The sequence below is a fragment of the Nerophis lumbriciformis genome, linkage group LG13 (genome assembly GCF_033978685.3).
Source record: "Nerophis lumbriciformis linkage group LG13, RoL_Nlum_v2.1, whole genome shotgun sequence".
In the NCBI taxonomy this organism is placed as follows: Eukaryota; Metazoa; Chordata; class Actinopteri; order Syngnathiformes; family Syngnathidae; genus Nerophis; species Nerophis lumbriciformis.
The window spans coordinates 46896222-46914399 of NC_084560.2; the positions used below are offsets into that span (position 1 = coordinate 46896222).

Sequence of the window (18178 nt, forward strand, 5' to 3'; positions counted from 1 at the left end):
GGGCGCGGATATACCGTACGTTTCATTTCCTTTGTGTGTTTACATCTGTAAAGACCACAAAATGGCTCCTACTAAGCGTCAGGGATCCGGTTCATGAAAAGACGCAATCTCTCCATCCGCACACGGATTACTATTTCACAGCAACTGATATTCCTGTGAACCGCACTGTGGATACAACGGGAGCACGTACGGTGAATATTCGCACCACAGGGAATGAGAAGTCATCCTTCACTGTGGTTCTAGCTTGCCATGCTAATGGCACAACCGCCAGTTGTAGATATTTTATTTATATAAATGGTTTAAATAATTTAAATAATTGCAAAAAAAAAAACATTCACTTGTTAAATAATCACCTAAATTGTTAAATATATATATAATCTATTAATTATGTAGGTTTTGACCAATCTAATGTGAAACATGATCTAAAAATAGCCACAAATAACGTATTTCGTTCATGGCTAATAAATGTGTATTATATTTCAGTAAAGTAGATAATGGTGAGAATAAATTAAATTGTCTATTGTTTTATTCAAATGGTGAAATATAATTTAAAGGTTTTTCAATTAATTTAACCGCCAGTTGTAGATATTTTATTTATATAAATGGTTTAAATAATTTAAATAATTGCAAAAAAAACCATTAACTTGTTAAATAATCACCTAAATTGTTAAATATAATCTATTAATTATGTAGGTTTTGACCAATCTAATGTGAAACATGATCTAAAAATAGCCACAAATATCGTATTTCGTTCATGGCTAATAAATGTATATTATATTTCAGTAAAGTAGATAATGGTGAGAATAAATTAAATTGTCTATTGTTTTTTTCAAATGGTGAAATATAATTTAAAGGTTTTTTAATTAATTTAACTGCCAGTTGTAGATATTTTATTTATATAAATGGTTTAAATAATTTAAATAATTGCAAAAAAAAAAACATTCACTTGTTAAATAATCACCTAAATTGTTAAACATATATATAATCTATTAATTATGTAGGTTTTGACCAATCTAATGTGAAACATGATCTAAAAATAGCCACAAATAACGTATTTCGTTCATGGCTAATAAATGTATATTATATTTCAGTAAAGTAGATAATGGTGAGAATAAATTAAATTGTCTATTGTTTTATTCAAATGGTGAAATATAATTTAAAGGTTTTTCAATTAATTTAACCGCCAGTTGTAGATATTTTATTTATATAAATGGTTTAAATAATTGCAAAAAAAAACATTAACTTGTTAAATAATCACCTAAATTGTTAAACATATATATAATCTATTAATTATGTAGGTTTTGACCAATCTAATGTGAAACATGATCTAAAAATAGCCACAAATAATGTATTTCGTTCATGGCTAATAAATGTATATTATATTTCAGTAAAGTAGATAATGGTGAGAATAAATTAAATTGTCTATTGTTTTATTCAAATGGTGAAATATAATTTAAAGGTTTTTTTAATTAATTTAACCGCCAGTTGTAGATATTTTATTTATATAAATGGTTTAAATAATTGCAAAAAAAAACATTAACTTGTTAAATAATCACCTAAATTGTTAAATATATATATAATCTATTAATTATGTAGGTTTTGACCAATCTACTTAATTTTTATTGAATAAATTATACCAATACACCTATTTTCCATTATATTTCACCATGTCGTGAATTAATTCACATTTGAATCAATAAATTATAAGTTCTATTTTGTTGGCTTTGTATTCATTTAATTTAGGCCCCCCCAAAAAATCCTCCATCCTTTGCTATTTTAACCTCTTTCAGAAAAAGACAAAAGGTATGAAAACTCAGGAATTAAGACAGAAACGTTTACGTTTAAGAGCCCGATGCTCCCGGTCCTCAGGTGCCGCCTCACGGGTTGTTGTAGCACGTGGTCTCCTCGTAGATCTGCCGCAGGATTCTCACGCTACATGGAGGTGGGCTGGCCGGCTGAAAGACAGACACTGACTTTACAAAATGGAAGAACAATAGAAATGCAAATACTTTTCTTTTTTTTCCTAGTCACGTGTTTACCAAGAAAGTTGTCGCCAGGCAGAATGTATGTGGATAAATACAAGTGCCTATCCTCGAACAATTTCAAAGGTATAGTCGACGTAAGCTTACCTTTGAATCGCGTGTAGCATGTGTTACAATACAGCTGTTTGTTTCGGATTCGAACTTCTGCCCCGGCTTCCGATCCGCCGAGGTCCGAGTGGCATTCGAAGCACTGAGAAGAAATACAAAACAAATATGTAACAAAATAACTAAACTGGTTAACTGATTGGATAGCTAACTTGCCAATGCACCAACCAACTACAGTAACTCTGTGATTGACCGGATAGCAAGCTAGTTAACTGACTAAAACAGAAACTATTGAACAAACTGATTACTAGCTAACAACCAATTAAGCAACTAACTAAATAACTGTCAGTTAATTAACTGTGACTGAAAGTCAAAAAATAAATGAACAAGCTACCGCAATGCTGTACAACGATATAACTACCTAACCAACCGGAATTCAACTAAATTATTGACTGGCTTGCATGCTAGCTAACTAACAACTAAACTATCTAACTGATTACTAGCGAGCTAACCAAGTGACTTAACTAAATAATTGACAGTCAACGTTTGACTTTTTGCGAAAGAACAACTAACTGGTCAGCTATTAAACAGACCCGGATGAATGAGGACATCTATAGACAAGTGACTGCATATTAGCAATTTAGTAATATAGTAACTAAGAAATTAACAAGCTAACTGACTGATTACTAGCAAGCCAAACAGCCAACTAAGTGACTGACAAACAAAATAACGGACATTTAACTAACTGTCTTACGGACAGCTAGAAAACAAGTGAACAATTCACCGTAGTTGCTAAACAACTAACTGACTGATTAAACTGAACTAGACAAAATGATTGACTAGCTAACAAGCTAGCTAACTGATTAATACGGACATTTAACTAACTGTCTTACGGACAGCTAGAAAACAAGTGAACAATTCACCGTAGTTGCTAAACAACTAACTGACTGACTAAACTGAACTGAACACAATGATTGATTAGCTAACAAGCTAGCTAACTGATTAATACAATATCTAACTAGCAAACTAGCTAGCTAACTAATTAATACAATATCTAACTAATTTACCAACTGGGTTTACTAAATAATTAACAATTAACTGTTTGATCGATAGCTAGGAAAAACACTGACAAATTAAACTAAACAACTGACTCATTAACAAGCTAGCTAACTAATCAAGAACATGTTTATTTTAACTGATTTATACCTGTCTAGTCTACTGACTTTATTAAATAACTGACTGTTAACTAGCTAACTAATGAACAAACCACCGGAATTGTGAAACAACTAACGAGCCAAACTAACTAACTACAACTATGGTTGACTGGATAGCGAGCTAGTTAACTGACTAAGGAACTGTCTAATAAGCTAACTGACTGAATACTTGCTAGCCAAACAACTAAGTGACTGACTAAATAACTAACTAAACTGAACTAAACTAAATTCTTGACAGGCTACTAACCAATGGCTAGTACGCCTAAGCTACTGTAGCTAAAGGACAAAGAAACCAACCAGTTCCAACTATCCAACCAACTGACGTAACTGAAAGCTAGCTAACTAATGAACACACTGTATGTAGCGCGTGAGAATGGGAGTCGAAGGAGGAGTCACAAAAGACAGAGTTTGTTGTTTTAATGACATTAACACTTAAGTAACGTAGTAGTATATCGCAGTAGCCTCTTAGTGCCACAACCACAACACAGGATATCTGTCCTTCAGCAAAAAACGTCCCACCGGAACTCTCTAACCCTAACTAAAGTTCCGTGGGTAAATTATGTAAAGCCACTAGAACACTACCTTAATTGTGAAACAACTAACTAACTAATAGCCCGATAACTGACCACGGGCTAGCAAAGAAGCAAACTCATTCCGAGGTAATGAACTAACTAACTAACCGACGAACTAACTAACTAACCGACAAACTATCTGACTAACAACACCGAGTTGACTAATTGACAAAATGCCAGCTCAATCTCTGACTATTTGCTAGCTAGCCAACTAGCAACTGACAGCTAATTAACTAACTGCACATCAAGCTAGCAAATAAACAACCTGACTGATTACTATGACAGAAAGACTTAGTTAACAATCAACCAACTGCTTACTAATGGCTATAATGAACATATTAGTTATGTGGTTAATAGCCGTGGATCAGAAGTACAAAGCAGAGTGATGAACAAGGAGACACAAAGCACATTAAATGATAGAATTGTATATATACTGTGTATATATTGTATATATACTGTGTATATATTGTGTATATATACTGTGTATATATTGTGTATATATACTGTGTATATATTGTTTACCGTATTTTCCGCACTATTAGCCGCACCTAAAAACCACAAATTTACTCAAAAGCTGACAGTGCGGCTTATAACCCGGTGCGCTTTATATATGGATTAATATTAAGATTCATTTTCATAAAGTTTCGGTCTCGCAACTACGGTAAACAGCCGCCATCTTTTTTCCCCGTAGAAGAGGAAGTGCTTCTTCTTCTACGCAAGCAACCGCCAAGGTAAGCACCCGCCCCCATAGAACAGGAAGCGCTTCTTCTTCTACTGTAAGCAACCACCCGCCCCGGTAGAAGAAGAAGAAGCGCGCGGATATTACGTTTCATTTCCTTTGTGTGTTTACATCTGTAAAGACCACAAAATGGCTCCTACTAAGCGACAGGTTTCCGGTTCATGAAAAGACGCAATCTCTCCATCCGCACACGGACTACTATTTCACAGCAACTGCCTAAAGACTTTCAAGAAAAGCTGGCTACTTTCCGTGCATATTGTAAAAACAAGATCGCTGAAAAAAAGATCCGGCCAGAGAACATTATCAACATGGACGAGGTTCCACTGACTTTTGATATTCCTGTGAACCGCACTGTGGATACAACGGGAGCACGTACGGTGAATATTCGCACCACAGGGAATGAGAAGTCATCCTTCACTGTGGTTATAGCTTGCCATGCTAATGGCCAGAAACTTCCACCCATGGTGATATTCAAAAGGAAGACCTTGCCAAAAGAGACCTTTCCAGCCGGCGTCATCATAAAAGCTAACTCGAAGGGATGGATGGATGAAGAAAAGATGAGCGAGTGGTTAAGGTAAGTTTACGCGAAGAGGCCGGGTGGCTTTTTTCACGCAGCTCCGTCCATGTTGATATACGACTCCATGCGCGCCCACATCACGCTGGTTTTTAATATATTATTAAAGTTTGACTGACCTATCCGACTGTTTTTTTGACATTCCTTTAGCGCAGTTAGATGCGGCTTATAACACGGGGCGGCTTATAGGTGGACAAAGTTTTGAAATATGCCGTTCATTGAAGGCGCGGCTTATAACCCAGGGCGCCTTATGGTGCGGAAAATACGGTATATACTATGTATATACAGTATTATCAATATAATCAGTACTCTAGATCAGTGGTTCTCAAACTTTACCACCTCAGAAAACACGTGGCTCTCCAAGTAGCACCATAGCGACAGACATTAAAATACAGTAGCATAGTAGCCTAGTAGGCCAAAGTATTCATTAAAAACAAGGCAGGGGTTTTATTTAGCAAGTACCGTATTTTTCGTACTATAACTGGCAGTTTTTTTCATAATTTGGCCGGGGGGTGCGATTTATACTCAGGAGCGACTTATGTGTGAAATGATGAACACATTATAATATTATTTATCTCATTCTCGTAAGAGACTAGACGTATAAGATTTCATGCGATTAGGAGTGACAGATTGTATAGCATGTTCTATATGTTATAGTTATTTGAATGACTCTTACCATAATATGTTACGTTAACATACCAGTTGGTTATTTATGCCTCATATAACGTACACTTATTCAGCCTGTTGTTCACTATTCTTCATTTATTTTAAATTGCCTTTCAAATGTCTATTCTTGCTGTTGGCTTTTATCAAATACATTTCCCCAAAAATGCGACTTATACTCCAGTGCGACTTATATATGTTTTTTTCCTTCTTTATTATGCATTTTCGGCTGGTGCAACTTATACTCCGGAGCGACTTATACTCCGAAAAATACGGTATATTTAAAACATTTTTTTAACACTGTGCCGTTACACAGAGTTTGAACAGTAACACTGTGTATGAATATAAGAACATAAAACACTTTAATCAAGTGATTCTTTGGGTAGCACAGTTTGAGAACCACTGCTCTATATATACTATATAAACACATAGTATATAGTTGTAATGTATATATACTATATAAACACATAGTATATAGTTGTAATGTATATATACTATATCAACACAGAGTATATAGTTATAATGTATATATACTATATAAACACAGAGTATATAGTGTCGGAGGCAGATATTTACATATATCCGAATTTAAGTTGTACTTCTTCCATTTCTTTGTCATATTTGAAAACAGCTCGTGTTTTCCATTTCTTCTCTTGATGCTCTGTCAGCAAGTATACTGTGTGTGTTAACCTTGAGTTCTTTGGAATGTATTATGGCTAGGGAGACGTTGTGCTTGTATTATGGCTAGGGAGGGGGAAGGAAAGAAGGGGTTTTTGGCGTTGGGAGGACAGACTGTTCTAGGGTTAGACTGGTCTCAAAATGTATATTGGCAAAGCTTTGAAAATATACAACAAAATACCCATTCTGTCTCTGGTGGTTTTTCAACTCAGCTTTAAGTGTCGTAAAGAGCTTGGGAGCGAATTGTGACTTGAGTTCCCTGGGAGGAACAACTGGTCCAAAACGCAACGTATATATACTATATAAACACAGAGTATATAGTTGTGATGTATATATACTACATAAACACAGAGTATATAGTGTCGGAGGCAGATATTTACATATATCCGAATTTAAGTTGTACTTCTTCCATTTCTTTGTCATATTTGAAAACAGCTCGTGTTTTCCATTTCTTCTCTTGATGCTCTGTCAGCAAGTATACTGTGTGTGTTAACCTTGAGTTCTTTGGAATGTATTATGGCTAGGGAGACGTTGTGCTTGTATTATGGCTAGGGAGGGGGGAAGGAAAGAAGGGGTTTTTTGGCGTTGGGAGGACAGACCATTTTGGGAGGCGCAATAGAATGTTCTAGGGTTAGACTGGTCTCAAAATGTATATTGGCAAAGCTTTGAAAATATACAACAAAATACCCATTCTGTCTCTGGTGGTTTTTCAACTCAGCTTTAAGTGTCGTAAAGAGCTTGGGAGCGAATTGTGACTTGAATTCCCTGGGAGGAACAACTGGTCCAAAACGCAACATATATATACTATATAAACACAGAGTATATAGTTGTAATGTATGTCGTAGGATGCGAGAGGGCATCAATCAGTGTCAGTGACGATGGATTTAAGAGGATGTAAATGTTGAATATGAAAATATGTTTGGTCATGAGTGAAGGGGCAGACGTGATCTCACCTTAAAACAGGTCAAATGGTAACACAGCCCCAAGGACTCAATGATCATGGCGGCTCCTTTCCCCAGCGCCGTGTCACAGAAAGTACACACTTTCTTACCGCTCACTGACCTGCGTCACACAACGCACAGCTGTGACTCACACACACACACACACACGTGACGCACACTAATGACACATCGTGGCTGCGCACAAACAGGACAAACGCACACACCCCTAAAACACTGCAAGAATACCAACAAAAACAGTGAAGCTGTGAGAACAAATAATGAAGTTGGAATATGTTCACAAAAAAAGTCTTCATATGTTTCATTAGTTTGTTAAATAAAGTGCAAATGTGAGAAAAAACGGGAATCTGTCATGTCTGTGTAATCATGTTTTGTTTTAAGTCATGTTTTGTTTAGTTTCTGGCTTTTCACTCCCTTGTCTTGTTTGCATGATTACCCATTAGTTTCACCTGTTCCACGTTTTGGACTCATTGTGCACTCTTGTTTGTCACCATAGCAACCATTAGTTTTCACCTGTCACGTCGCGCACCTGTTTCACGTTTTGAGTCACGCACCTGCTTTCACTAATCATGTCCATAGTATTTAAGTTCATTCATTTTCTGTTGCTCGTCCTGACGACATCCCCGCATTTATGCCCCCTGTCACACTCTGTCCACCTCACCTCACTTCATGTCCATGCCAAGTAAGTTTGTTTATTATTGCCACAGTTAGTGTTTTTTGTTGTTCATAGTTTTTTGCCCCCGTGCAAGTCTTTTGTTTTCGTTAGTCAAGTTTGTACATCCGCCTTGAGCGCGCTTTTTGTTCCTTTGTTAGTGTAAAATAAATAATGTCTTCACCTTCATGGCATCCATCCATCCATCCATTTTCTACCGCTTATTCCCTTTGGGGTCGCGGGGGGCTCTGGAGCCCATCTCAGCTACAATCGGGCGGAAGGCGGGGTACACCCTGGACAAGTCGCCACCTCATCGCAGGGCCAACACAGATAGACAGACAACATTCACACTCACATTCACACACTAGGGCCAATTTAGTGTTGCCAATCAACTTATCCCCAGGTGCATGTCTTTGGAAGTGGGAGGAAGCCGGAGTACCCGGAGGGAACCCACGCAGTCACGGGGAGAACATGCAAACTCCACACAGAAAGATCCCGAGCCCGGGATTGAACCCAAGACTACTCAGGACCTTCGTATTGTGAGGCAGATGCACTAACCCCTCTTCCACCGTGAAGCCCCTTCATGGCATGTCTGGTCCAAATGTTCATTTGCACCACGGGAGAACAAACCACGCCATAGTCCAAGTCATGACAGATGACACTAACTGTGGCAATAATAAACAAACTTACTTGGCATGGACATGAAGTGCGCAGAGGTGGACAGAGTGTGACAGGGGGCATAAATGCGGGGATGTCGTCAGGACGAACAACAGAAAATGAATGAACTTAAATACTATGGACATGATTAGTGAAAGCAGGTGCGTGACTCAAAACGTGAAACAGGTGCGTGACGTGACAGGTGAAAACTAATGGTTGCTATGGTGACAAACAAGAGTGCACAATGAGTCCAAACGTGGAACAGGTGAAACTAATGGGTAATCATGCAAACAAGACAAGGGAGTGAAAAGCCAGAAACTAAACAAAACATGACTTAAAACAAAACATGATTACACAGACATGACAGAATCAATACGTATTTTTTTTATATAATATATATTTTTAACTTATCGATTGTATAATATTTACAGCTTTAATGGCACAATTACAAAATTGTTCCTTATTATTTTGTGTAATAATGTGACTTTATTTTGTAATATTATATGTGGTGTATTTTTTCCCATACTGGTCCCACTTTTTGGGATATTACAACACACATTTTTGTAAAGTTGCGACTCGTGACAATGTAATGTTGCAACTTTTGTCACACACTATTACAACTTTATTCTCAAAATATTACCACTTATTTCCTGTAATATTCCAACGGCCTGTACTATTAAAACTTAAATCTAATACTGATTTTTAAATGTAATATCACATCATTTTGTCAGAATATTTGTTTAATTCACTTACTGTCGTCACTTTGGATTTTTTTTTTAGCGTGATATTACAACTTTATTCCTGTATAATTACAACTTATTTTCCTTAAAGTTCCCAATTATGGAATACCCCCCACAGTAAATATTTGTTTTTTGGTATTTTTATTTTGTCAGAGTTAATAATTTGCCCCTTTATGCAAAAGACAAATGTCCACTGCAGAGGACGCTGGTTCTTAGGGATATTACAAAAATGTTTCATGTAACATTACAACCTTATTACTACTACGACTCTTTTCTTGTATTATTATGACTTTATTTTCATAATGTTAAGACGTAACGTTATGTTTGCATAATATTACCACTTCTTTCTCATAATGTTACGGCTTTTATCTGGTGGAAAAATCCACCTAAAAGTATTCTTCTTCGAATGTAATATGACTTAATTTTGGTAGTATTACAACTTTTTAGTGTAGTATAATTACTTACTTGTTAATTACTTGTTCTTATGTTTTTTTATGTGTCATTATGAATTTGCACTAAATTAGTTTGCTTGCAATTTCGTTGTAGAATGTACAATAAAGATATATTCTATTTTCTAATTCATTCTTGAAACATTACAACTTGTTTTGCTTAAAAAAAGTCCTGTTTTTTGAGTATTCTATTTTTCCAATGTAACATAATAGCTTTATTTTTATGATACTACAAACATTTGTGCAACTTTTTCATGTAATATGATTTTATTGTTATATTTTATGACTGGTTCATGTATTTTTATGACTTTTTAATATCATATTTTAATGATCCCACTTTTTGTAAAATTCAAATTTACGGCTTGTGAACTTAAGAATTTTTTAAATATAATACTACAACTTTTGACAATGATAACATTAATCTTTTTTTATTAAACATAATAATAGAGTAATACCTTTATTCTTGTAATGTTACAATTTTGTTTTAAATGTAATACAACGCCTGTAATATTAGGACTATTTAGCATAATATTACAACTTTTTTGTAATATTGTGACTTTTTTCTTGTAATAATCTCGCTTTTTGTTATTTTGACATCAGTTCTTTAGAAAGTAAGATGTTTTTTATACGACTTTACCCTCGTAATGTCAACACTCTTTTGTGCAATATTCTGACTTACTTCTCGTAATAATGACACTTTTCTAACAATTAGACTTTAGTCTTGTGAGTATGACATTTTTTTTAAATGTAATAGTAGTACTTTATTACTGTAATATTACACCTTTTTTCTCAATGGCATTATTGTTATATTTTATGATTGGTTCATGTATTTTTATGACTTTTTAATATCATATTTAAATGATCCCAATTTTTGTAAAATTCAAATTTACGGCTTGTGAACTTAAGAATTTTTTAAATAAAATATTACAACTTTTGGCAATGATAACATTAATCTTTTTTTATTAAACATAATAATAGAGTAATACCTTTATTCTTGTAATGTTACTATTTTGTTTTTAAATGTAATACAACGCCTGTAATATTAGGACTATTTAGCATAATATTACAACTTTTTTTGTAATATTGTGACTTTTTTCTTGTAATAATCTCGCTTTTTGTTATTTTGACATCAGTCCTTTATGTTTTTTATGTGACATCACGACTTTACCCTCGTAATGTCAACACTCTTTTGTGCAATATTCTGACTTACTTCTCGTAATAATGACACTTTTCTAACAATTAGACTTTAGTCTTGTGAGTATGACATTTTTTTTAAATGTAATAGTAGTACTTTATTACTGTAATATTACACCTTTTTTCTCAATGGCATTATTGTTATATTTTATGATTGGTTCATGTATTTTTATGACTTTTTAATATCATATTTAAATGATCCCACTTTTTGTAAAATTCACATTTACGGCTTGTGAACTTAAGAATTTTTTAAATATAATATTACAACTTTTGGCAATGATAACATTAAGCTTTTTTATTAAACATAATAATAGAGTAATACCTTTATTCTTGTAATGTTTCGATTTTGTTTTAAATGTAATACAACGCCTGTAATATTAGGACTATTTAGCATAATATTACAACTTTTTTGTAATATTGTGACTTTTGTAATAATCTCGCTTTTTGTTATTTTGACATTAGTTTCTTTAGAAAGTAAGATGTTTTTTATACGACTTTACCCTCGTAATGTCAATACTCTTTTGTGCAATATTCTGACTTACTTCTCGTAATAATGACACTTTTCTAACAATTAGACTTTAGTCTTGTGAGTATGACATTTTTTTTAAATGTAATAGTAGTACTTTATTACTGTAATATTACACCTTTTTTCTCAATGGCATTATTGTTATATTTTATGATTGGTTCATGTATTTTTATGACTTTTTAATATCATATTTAAATGATCCCACTTTTTGTAAAATTCACATTTACGGCTTGTGAACTTAAGAATTTTTTAAATATAATATTACAACTTTTGGCAATGATAACATTAAGCTTTTTTATTAAACATAATAATAAGAGTAATACCTTTATTCTTGTAATGTTACGATTTTGTTTTAAATGTAATACAACGCCTGTAATATTAGGACTATTTAGCATAATATTACAACTTTTTTGTAATATTGTGACTTTTGTAATAATCTCGCTTTTTGTTATTTTGACATTAGTTTCTTTAGAAAGTAAGATGTTTTTTATACCACTTTACCCTCGTAATGTCAATACTCTTTTGTGCAATATTCTGACTTCTCGTAATAATGACACTTTTCTAACAATTAGACTTTAGTCTTGTGAGTATGACATTTTTTTTAAATGTAATAGTAGTACTTTATTACTGTAATATTACACCTTTTTTCTCAATGGCATTATTGTTATATTTTATGATTGGTTCATGTATTTTTATGACTTTTTAATATCATATTTAAATGATCCCACTTTTTGTATAATTCAAATTTACGGCTTGTGAACTTAAGAATTTTTAAAATATAATATTACAACTTTTGGCAATGATAACATTAATCTTTTTTTTTATTAAACATAATAATAGAGTAATACCTTTATTCTTGTAATGTTTCGATTTTGTTTTAAATGTAATACAACGCCTGTAATATTAGGATTATTTAGCATAATATTACAACTTTTTTGTAATATAGTGACTTTTTTCTTGTAATAATCTCGCTTTTTGTTATTTTGACATCAGTCCTTTATGTTTTTTATGTGACATCACCACTTTACCCTCGTAATGTCAATACTCTTTTGTGCAATATTCTGACTTACTTCTCGTAATAATGACACTTTTCTAACAATTTGACTTTAGTCTTGTGAGTATGACATTTTTTTTAAATGTAATAGTAGTACTTTATTACTGTAATATTACACCTTTTTTCTCAATGGCATTATTGTTATTTTATGATTGGTTCATGTATTTTTATGACTTTTTAATATCATATTTAAATGATCCCAATTTTTGTAAAATTCAAATTTACGGCTTGTGAACTTAAGAATTTTTTAAATAAAATATTACAACTTTTGGCAATGATAACATTAAGCTTTTTTTATTAAACATAATAATAGAGTAATACATTTATTCTTGTAATGTTACTATTTTGTTTTTAAATGTAATACAACGCCTGTAATATTAGGACTATTTAGCATAATATTACAACTTTTTTTGTAATATTGTGACTTTTTTCTTGTAATAATCTCGCTTTTTGTTATTTTGACATCAGTCCTTTATGTTTTTTATGTGACATCACCACTTTACCCTCGTAATGTCAATACTCTTTTGTGCAATATTCTGACTTACTTCTCGTAATAATGACACTTTTCTAACAATTAGACTTTAGTCTTGTGAGTATGACATTTTTTTTTAAATGTAATAGTAGTACTTTATTACTGTAATATTACACCTTTTTTCTCAATGGCATTATTGTTATATTTTATGATTGGTTCATGTATTTTTTATGACTTTTTAATATCATATTTTAATGATCCCACTTTTTGTAAAATTCAAATTTACGGCTTGTGAACTTAAGAATTTTTTAAATATAATATTACAACTTTTGGCAATGATAACATTAAGCTTTTTTTATTAAACATAATAATAGAGTAATACCTTTATTCTTGTAATGTTACGATTTTGTTTTAAATGTAATACAACGCCTGTAATATTAGGACTATTTAGCATAATATTACAACTTTTTTGTAATATTGTGACTTTTTTCTTGTAATAATCTCGCTTTTTGTTATTTTGACATCAGTTCTTTAGAAAGTAAGATGTTTTTATATGACTTTACCCTCGTAATGTCAACACTCTTTTGTGCAATATTCTGACTTACTTCTCGTAATAATGACACTTTTCTAACAATTAGACTTTAGTCTTGTGAGTATGACATTTTTTTTAAATGTAATAGTAGTACTTTATTACTGTAATATTACACCTTTTTTCTCAATGGCATTATTGTTATATTTTATGATTGGTTCATGTATTTTTATGACTTTTTAATATCATATTTTAATGATCCCACTTTTTGTAAAATTCACATTTACGGCTTGTGAACTTAAGAATTTTTTAAATATAATATTACAACTTTTGGCAATGATAACATTAATCATTTATTATTAAACATAATAATAGAGTAATACTTTTATTCTTGTAATGTTACGATTTTGTTTTAAATGTAATACAACGCCTGTAATATTAGGACTATTTAGCATATTACAACTTTTTTGTAATATTGTGACTTTTTTCTTGTAATAATCTCGCTTTTTGTTATTTTGATATTATTATATATTATATATATTATATATATTATATATATTATATATTATTATATATTATTATTCATATATATAAATATATATATTATATATATATGTTACATATTACATATTATTATATATATTATATTATTATATATCATATATATTATATATTATATATTATATATATTATATTTTTGTTATTTTGTCCTTTATGTGACATCACGACTTTACCCTCGTAATGTCAACACTCTTTTGTGCAATATTCTGACTTACTTCTCGTAATAATGACACTTTTCTAACAATTAAGACTTTAGTCTTGTGAGTATGACATTTTTTTTAAATGTAATAGTAGTACTTTATTACTGTAATATTACACCTTTTTTCTCAATGGCATTATTGTTATATTTTATGATTGGTTCATGTATTTTTATGACTTTTTAATATCATATTTAAATGATCCCACTTCTTGTAAAATTCAAATTTACGGCTTGTGAACTTAAGAATTTTTTAAATACAATATTACAACTTTTGGCAATGATAACATTAATCATTTATTATTAAACATAATAATAGAGTAATACCTTTATTCTTGTAATGTTACGATTTTGTTTTAAATGTAATACAACGCCTGTAATATTAGGACTATTTAGCATATTACAACTTTTTTGTAATATTGTGACTTTTTTCTTGTAATAATCTCGCTTTTTGTTATTTTGATATTATTATATATTATATATATTATATATATTATATATATTATATATTATTATATATTATTATTCATATATATAAATATATATATATATATATATTATATATATATATTACATATTACATATTATTATATATATTATATTATTATATATTATATATATTATATATTATATATTATATATATTATATATATTATATTTTTGTTATTTTGTCCTTTATGTGACATCACGACTTTACCCTCGTAATGTCAACACTCTTTTGTGCAATATTCTGACTTACTTCTCGTAATAATGACACTTTTCTAACAATTAAGACTTTAGTCTTGTGAGTATGACATTTTTTTTAAATGTAATAGTAGTACTTTATTACTGTAATATTACACCTTTTTTCTCAATGGCATTATTGTTATATTTTATGATTGGTTCATGTATTTTTATGACTTTTTAATATCATATTTAAATGATCCCACTTCTTGTAAAATTCAAATTTACGGCTTGTGAACTTGAGAATTTTTTAAATACAATATTACAACTTTTGGCAATGATAACATTAAGCTTTTTTTATTAAACATAATAATAGAGTAATACATTTATTCTTGTAATGTTACTATTTTGTTTTAAATGTAATACAACGCCTGTAATATTAGGACTATTTAGCATAATATTACAACTTTTTTGTAATATTGTGACTTTTTTCTTGTAATAATCTCGCTTTTTGTTATTTTGACATCAGTCCTTTATGTTTTTTATGTGACATCACCACTTTACCCTCGTAATGTCAATACTCTTTTGTGCAATATTCTGACTTACTTCTCGTAATAATGACACTTTTCTAACAATTAGACTTTAGTCTTGTGAGTATGACATTTTTTTTAAATGTAATAGTAGTACTTTATTACTGTAATATTACACCTTTTTTCTCAATGGCATTATTGTTATATTTTATGATTGGTTCATGTATTTTTTATGACTTTTTAATATCATATTTAAATGATCCCAATTTTTGTAAAATTCAAATTTACGGCTTGTGAACTTAAGAATTTTTTAAATAAAATATTACAACTTTTGGCAATGATAACATTAAGCTTTTTTTAATTAAACATAATAATAGAGTAATACCTTTATTCTTGTAATGTTACAATTTTGTTTTAAATGTAATACAACGCCTGTAATATTAGGACTATTTAGCATAATATTACAACTTTTTTGTAATATTGTGACTTTTTTTCTTGTAATAATCTCGCTTTTTGTTATTTTGATATTATTATATATTATATATATTATATATTATTATATATATATATATATATATATATATATATATTATATATATATTATATATTATTATATATATTATATTATTATATATTATATATATTATATATTATATATATTATATATATTATATTTTTGTTATTTTGTCCTTTATGTGACATCACGACTTTACCCTCGTAATGTCAACACTCTTTTGTGCAATATTCTGACTTACTTCTCGTAATAATGACACTTTTCTAACAATTAGACTTTAGTCTTGTGAGTATGACATTTTTTTAAATGTAATAGTAGTACTTTATTACTGTAATATTACACCTTTTTTCTCAATGGCATTATTGTTATTTTGGGTGTGATTTTATTATTCCTTTGTATTGAAACCACTGGTGTGTACACACCTCGTATTAAAAAAAAAAAAAAAAAAAGTTTCCTTATCATAAAGATACTTAAAATATTTTGAGGAAGGTGTTTACGTGTGTTTGGTCTAAATCGAAGCATTTAAGCTGCACCTTCACCTCCATGAATGCCCTGAACACCAGAAAGTTGCCCTCAAGCCACGTTTACCTGCTGCGCTGTCGAGGACCACCTGCGTCAGAAGCAGGTTCTGGGGAGGTGGTGGGAGACAGCGAGGAGAGTGAAACAGACTGTTGGGACCAGGGGGCCGCTCCCGTCGACAGGCCCCGAAGAGAAGTGGGCAGGGTGCTGGAGCCGGACCGCGCCCGAGGGGCCCCGCCACCGTGAAAGGGAGCGCTAGTGGAAAGGGCGGAGTGCGGCCGGGAGTAATTTGGGATATGGGAGTCGCTCCTGGGTGTCCACGACGAGCGCCAGGAGTTGTGGGGGTAATCCAGGTTGTCAAGAGAGCCAACCCTGCAAAGCCCCCCCGACCCAAGTTTACTACCCAGTTAGCATCAGCAGTGAAAGCATCCATGCAGGTATGTTAGTGAGCCCCGCCACACCACCGCCAGCGCCACAAAAGCCGCTAAATCCCGCGGACGTACCTGCGGTTGGATGGCACGTCGTCCTGGCCGGATCGTTGACGGATCCAGCTGTTGTCCGTCACCACGGGGGCCTTCTTCCTCATGTCATCCAGGAGCTGCTGGCGCTTAAGCTCGGACTGCGAGGCCGGTTGGAGACCCCTGGCGTCAAACAGGCCGCCGCCCGTCACTGCATCCACAGGAGGAAAAAGCCAACATGACTCTTGACTGCGTGTATCGAGTCATCACAGCACTAAGAAGTCATCGACAACACGGGCAACAGGGTGGTAGAGTAGCCAGAAATTGTACTCAAGAGTACTGTTACTTTAGAGATGTATTACTCAAGTAAAAGTAAGGAGTAGTCACCCAAATATTTACTTGAGTAAAAGTAAAAAGTATGTTGTGAGTACTGAGTAACTGATGAGTAACCTGTTCGCTTAATGATGACGGCAACAAATAATGCACAAAAACATAAAAATAGCAATGAGCAAATTCAGAGCCAGGGATATCTCTTAAGCAACTAAAACAATAATATATATTAAATAATAATACATTAACATACAATAAATGAAGGCAAATTGAGCCACAATAACTTAACAGCACCATAGGCTCAGTAGGCAGAGATTACAAAGGAAAATAACAAGTTAGCCTTTGCGCAAACCATAAACTGATAGGTGTGGGCTGCACCTGGGAACACACTGTGCACTTCTGATTGGTGTTTGTATACATGTGTGAGAGTGTGTGTTGTCGGAGGCAGATATTTACATATATCCGAATTTAAGTTGTACTTCTTCCATTTCTTCTCTTGATGCTCTGTCAGCAAGTATACTGTGCGTGTTGCCCTTGAGTTCTTTGGAATGTGTTTTGACTAGCATTTTGTTTTGGCTACAGAGATGGGACGAGAGAGAGGGTGGTGGGATCGGGAAGACAGACCATTTTGGGGAGGCGCAATAGAAT

At 32.3% G+C, this 18178-nt stretch overlaps 1 protein-coding gene across 7 annotated transcripts in view; it reads right to left on the reverse strand.

Moving 5' to 3' along the window:
* Nucleotides 1-268: 268 nt before the first annotated feature.
* Nucleotides 269-18178, reverse strand: part of lmo7a (LIM domain 7a) — a 214623-nt gene continuing 196713 nt past the window's right edge. For 6 of the 7 annotated variants that reach the window (XM_061970718.2, XM_061970720.2, XM_061970719.2 and 3 more), the window contains 5 exons: nt 17246-17411; nt 16812-17114; nt 7481-7589; nt 2130-2232; nt 269-1955 (listed from right to left, as the gene is read on the reverse strand). In XM_061970718.2, coding sequence (XP_061826702.2) covers nt 1933-1955; nt 2130-2232; nt 7481-7589; nt 16812-17114; nt 17246-17411 — 704 coding nt within the window. In that variant the 3' untranslated portion in view covers nt 269-1932. The remainder of the gene's footprint in view (nt 1956-2129; nt 2233-7480; nt 7590-16811; nt 17115-17245; nt 17412-18178) is intronic. The other variant, XM_061970722.2, reaches the window with a different exon arrangement.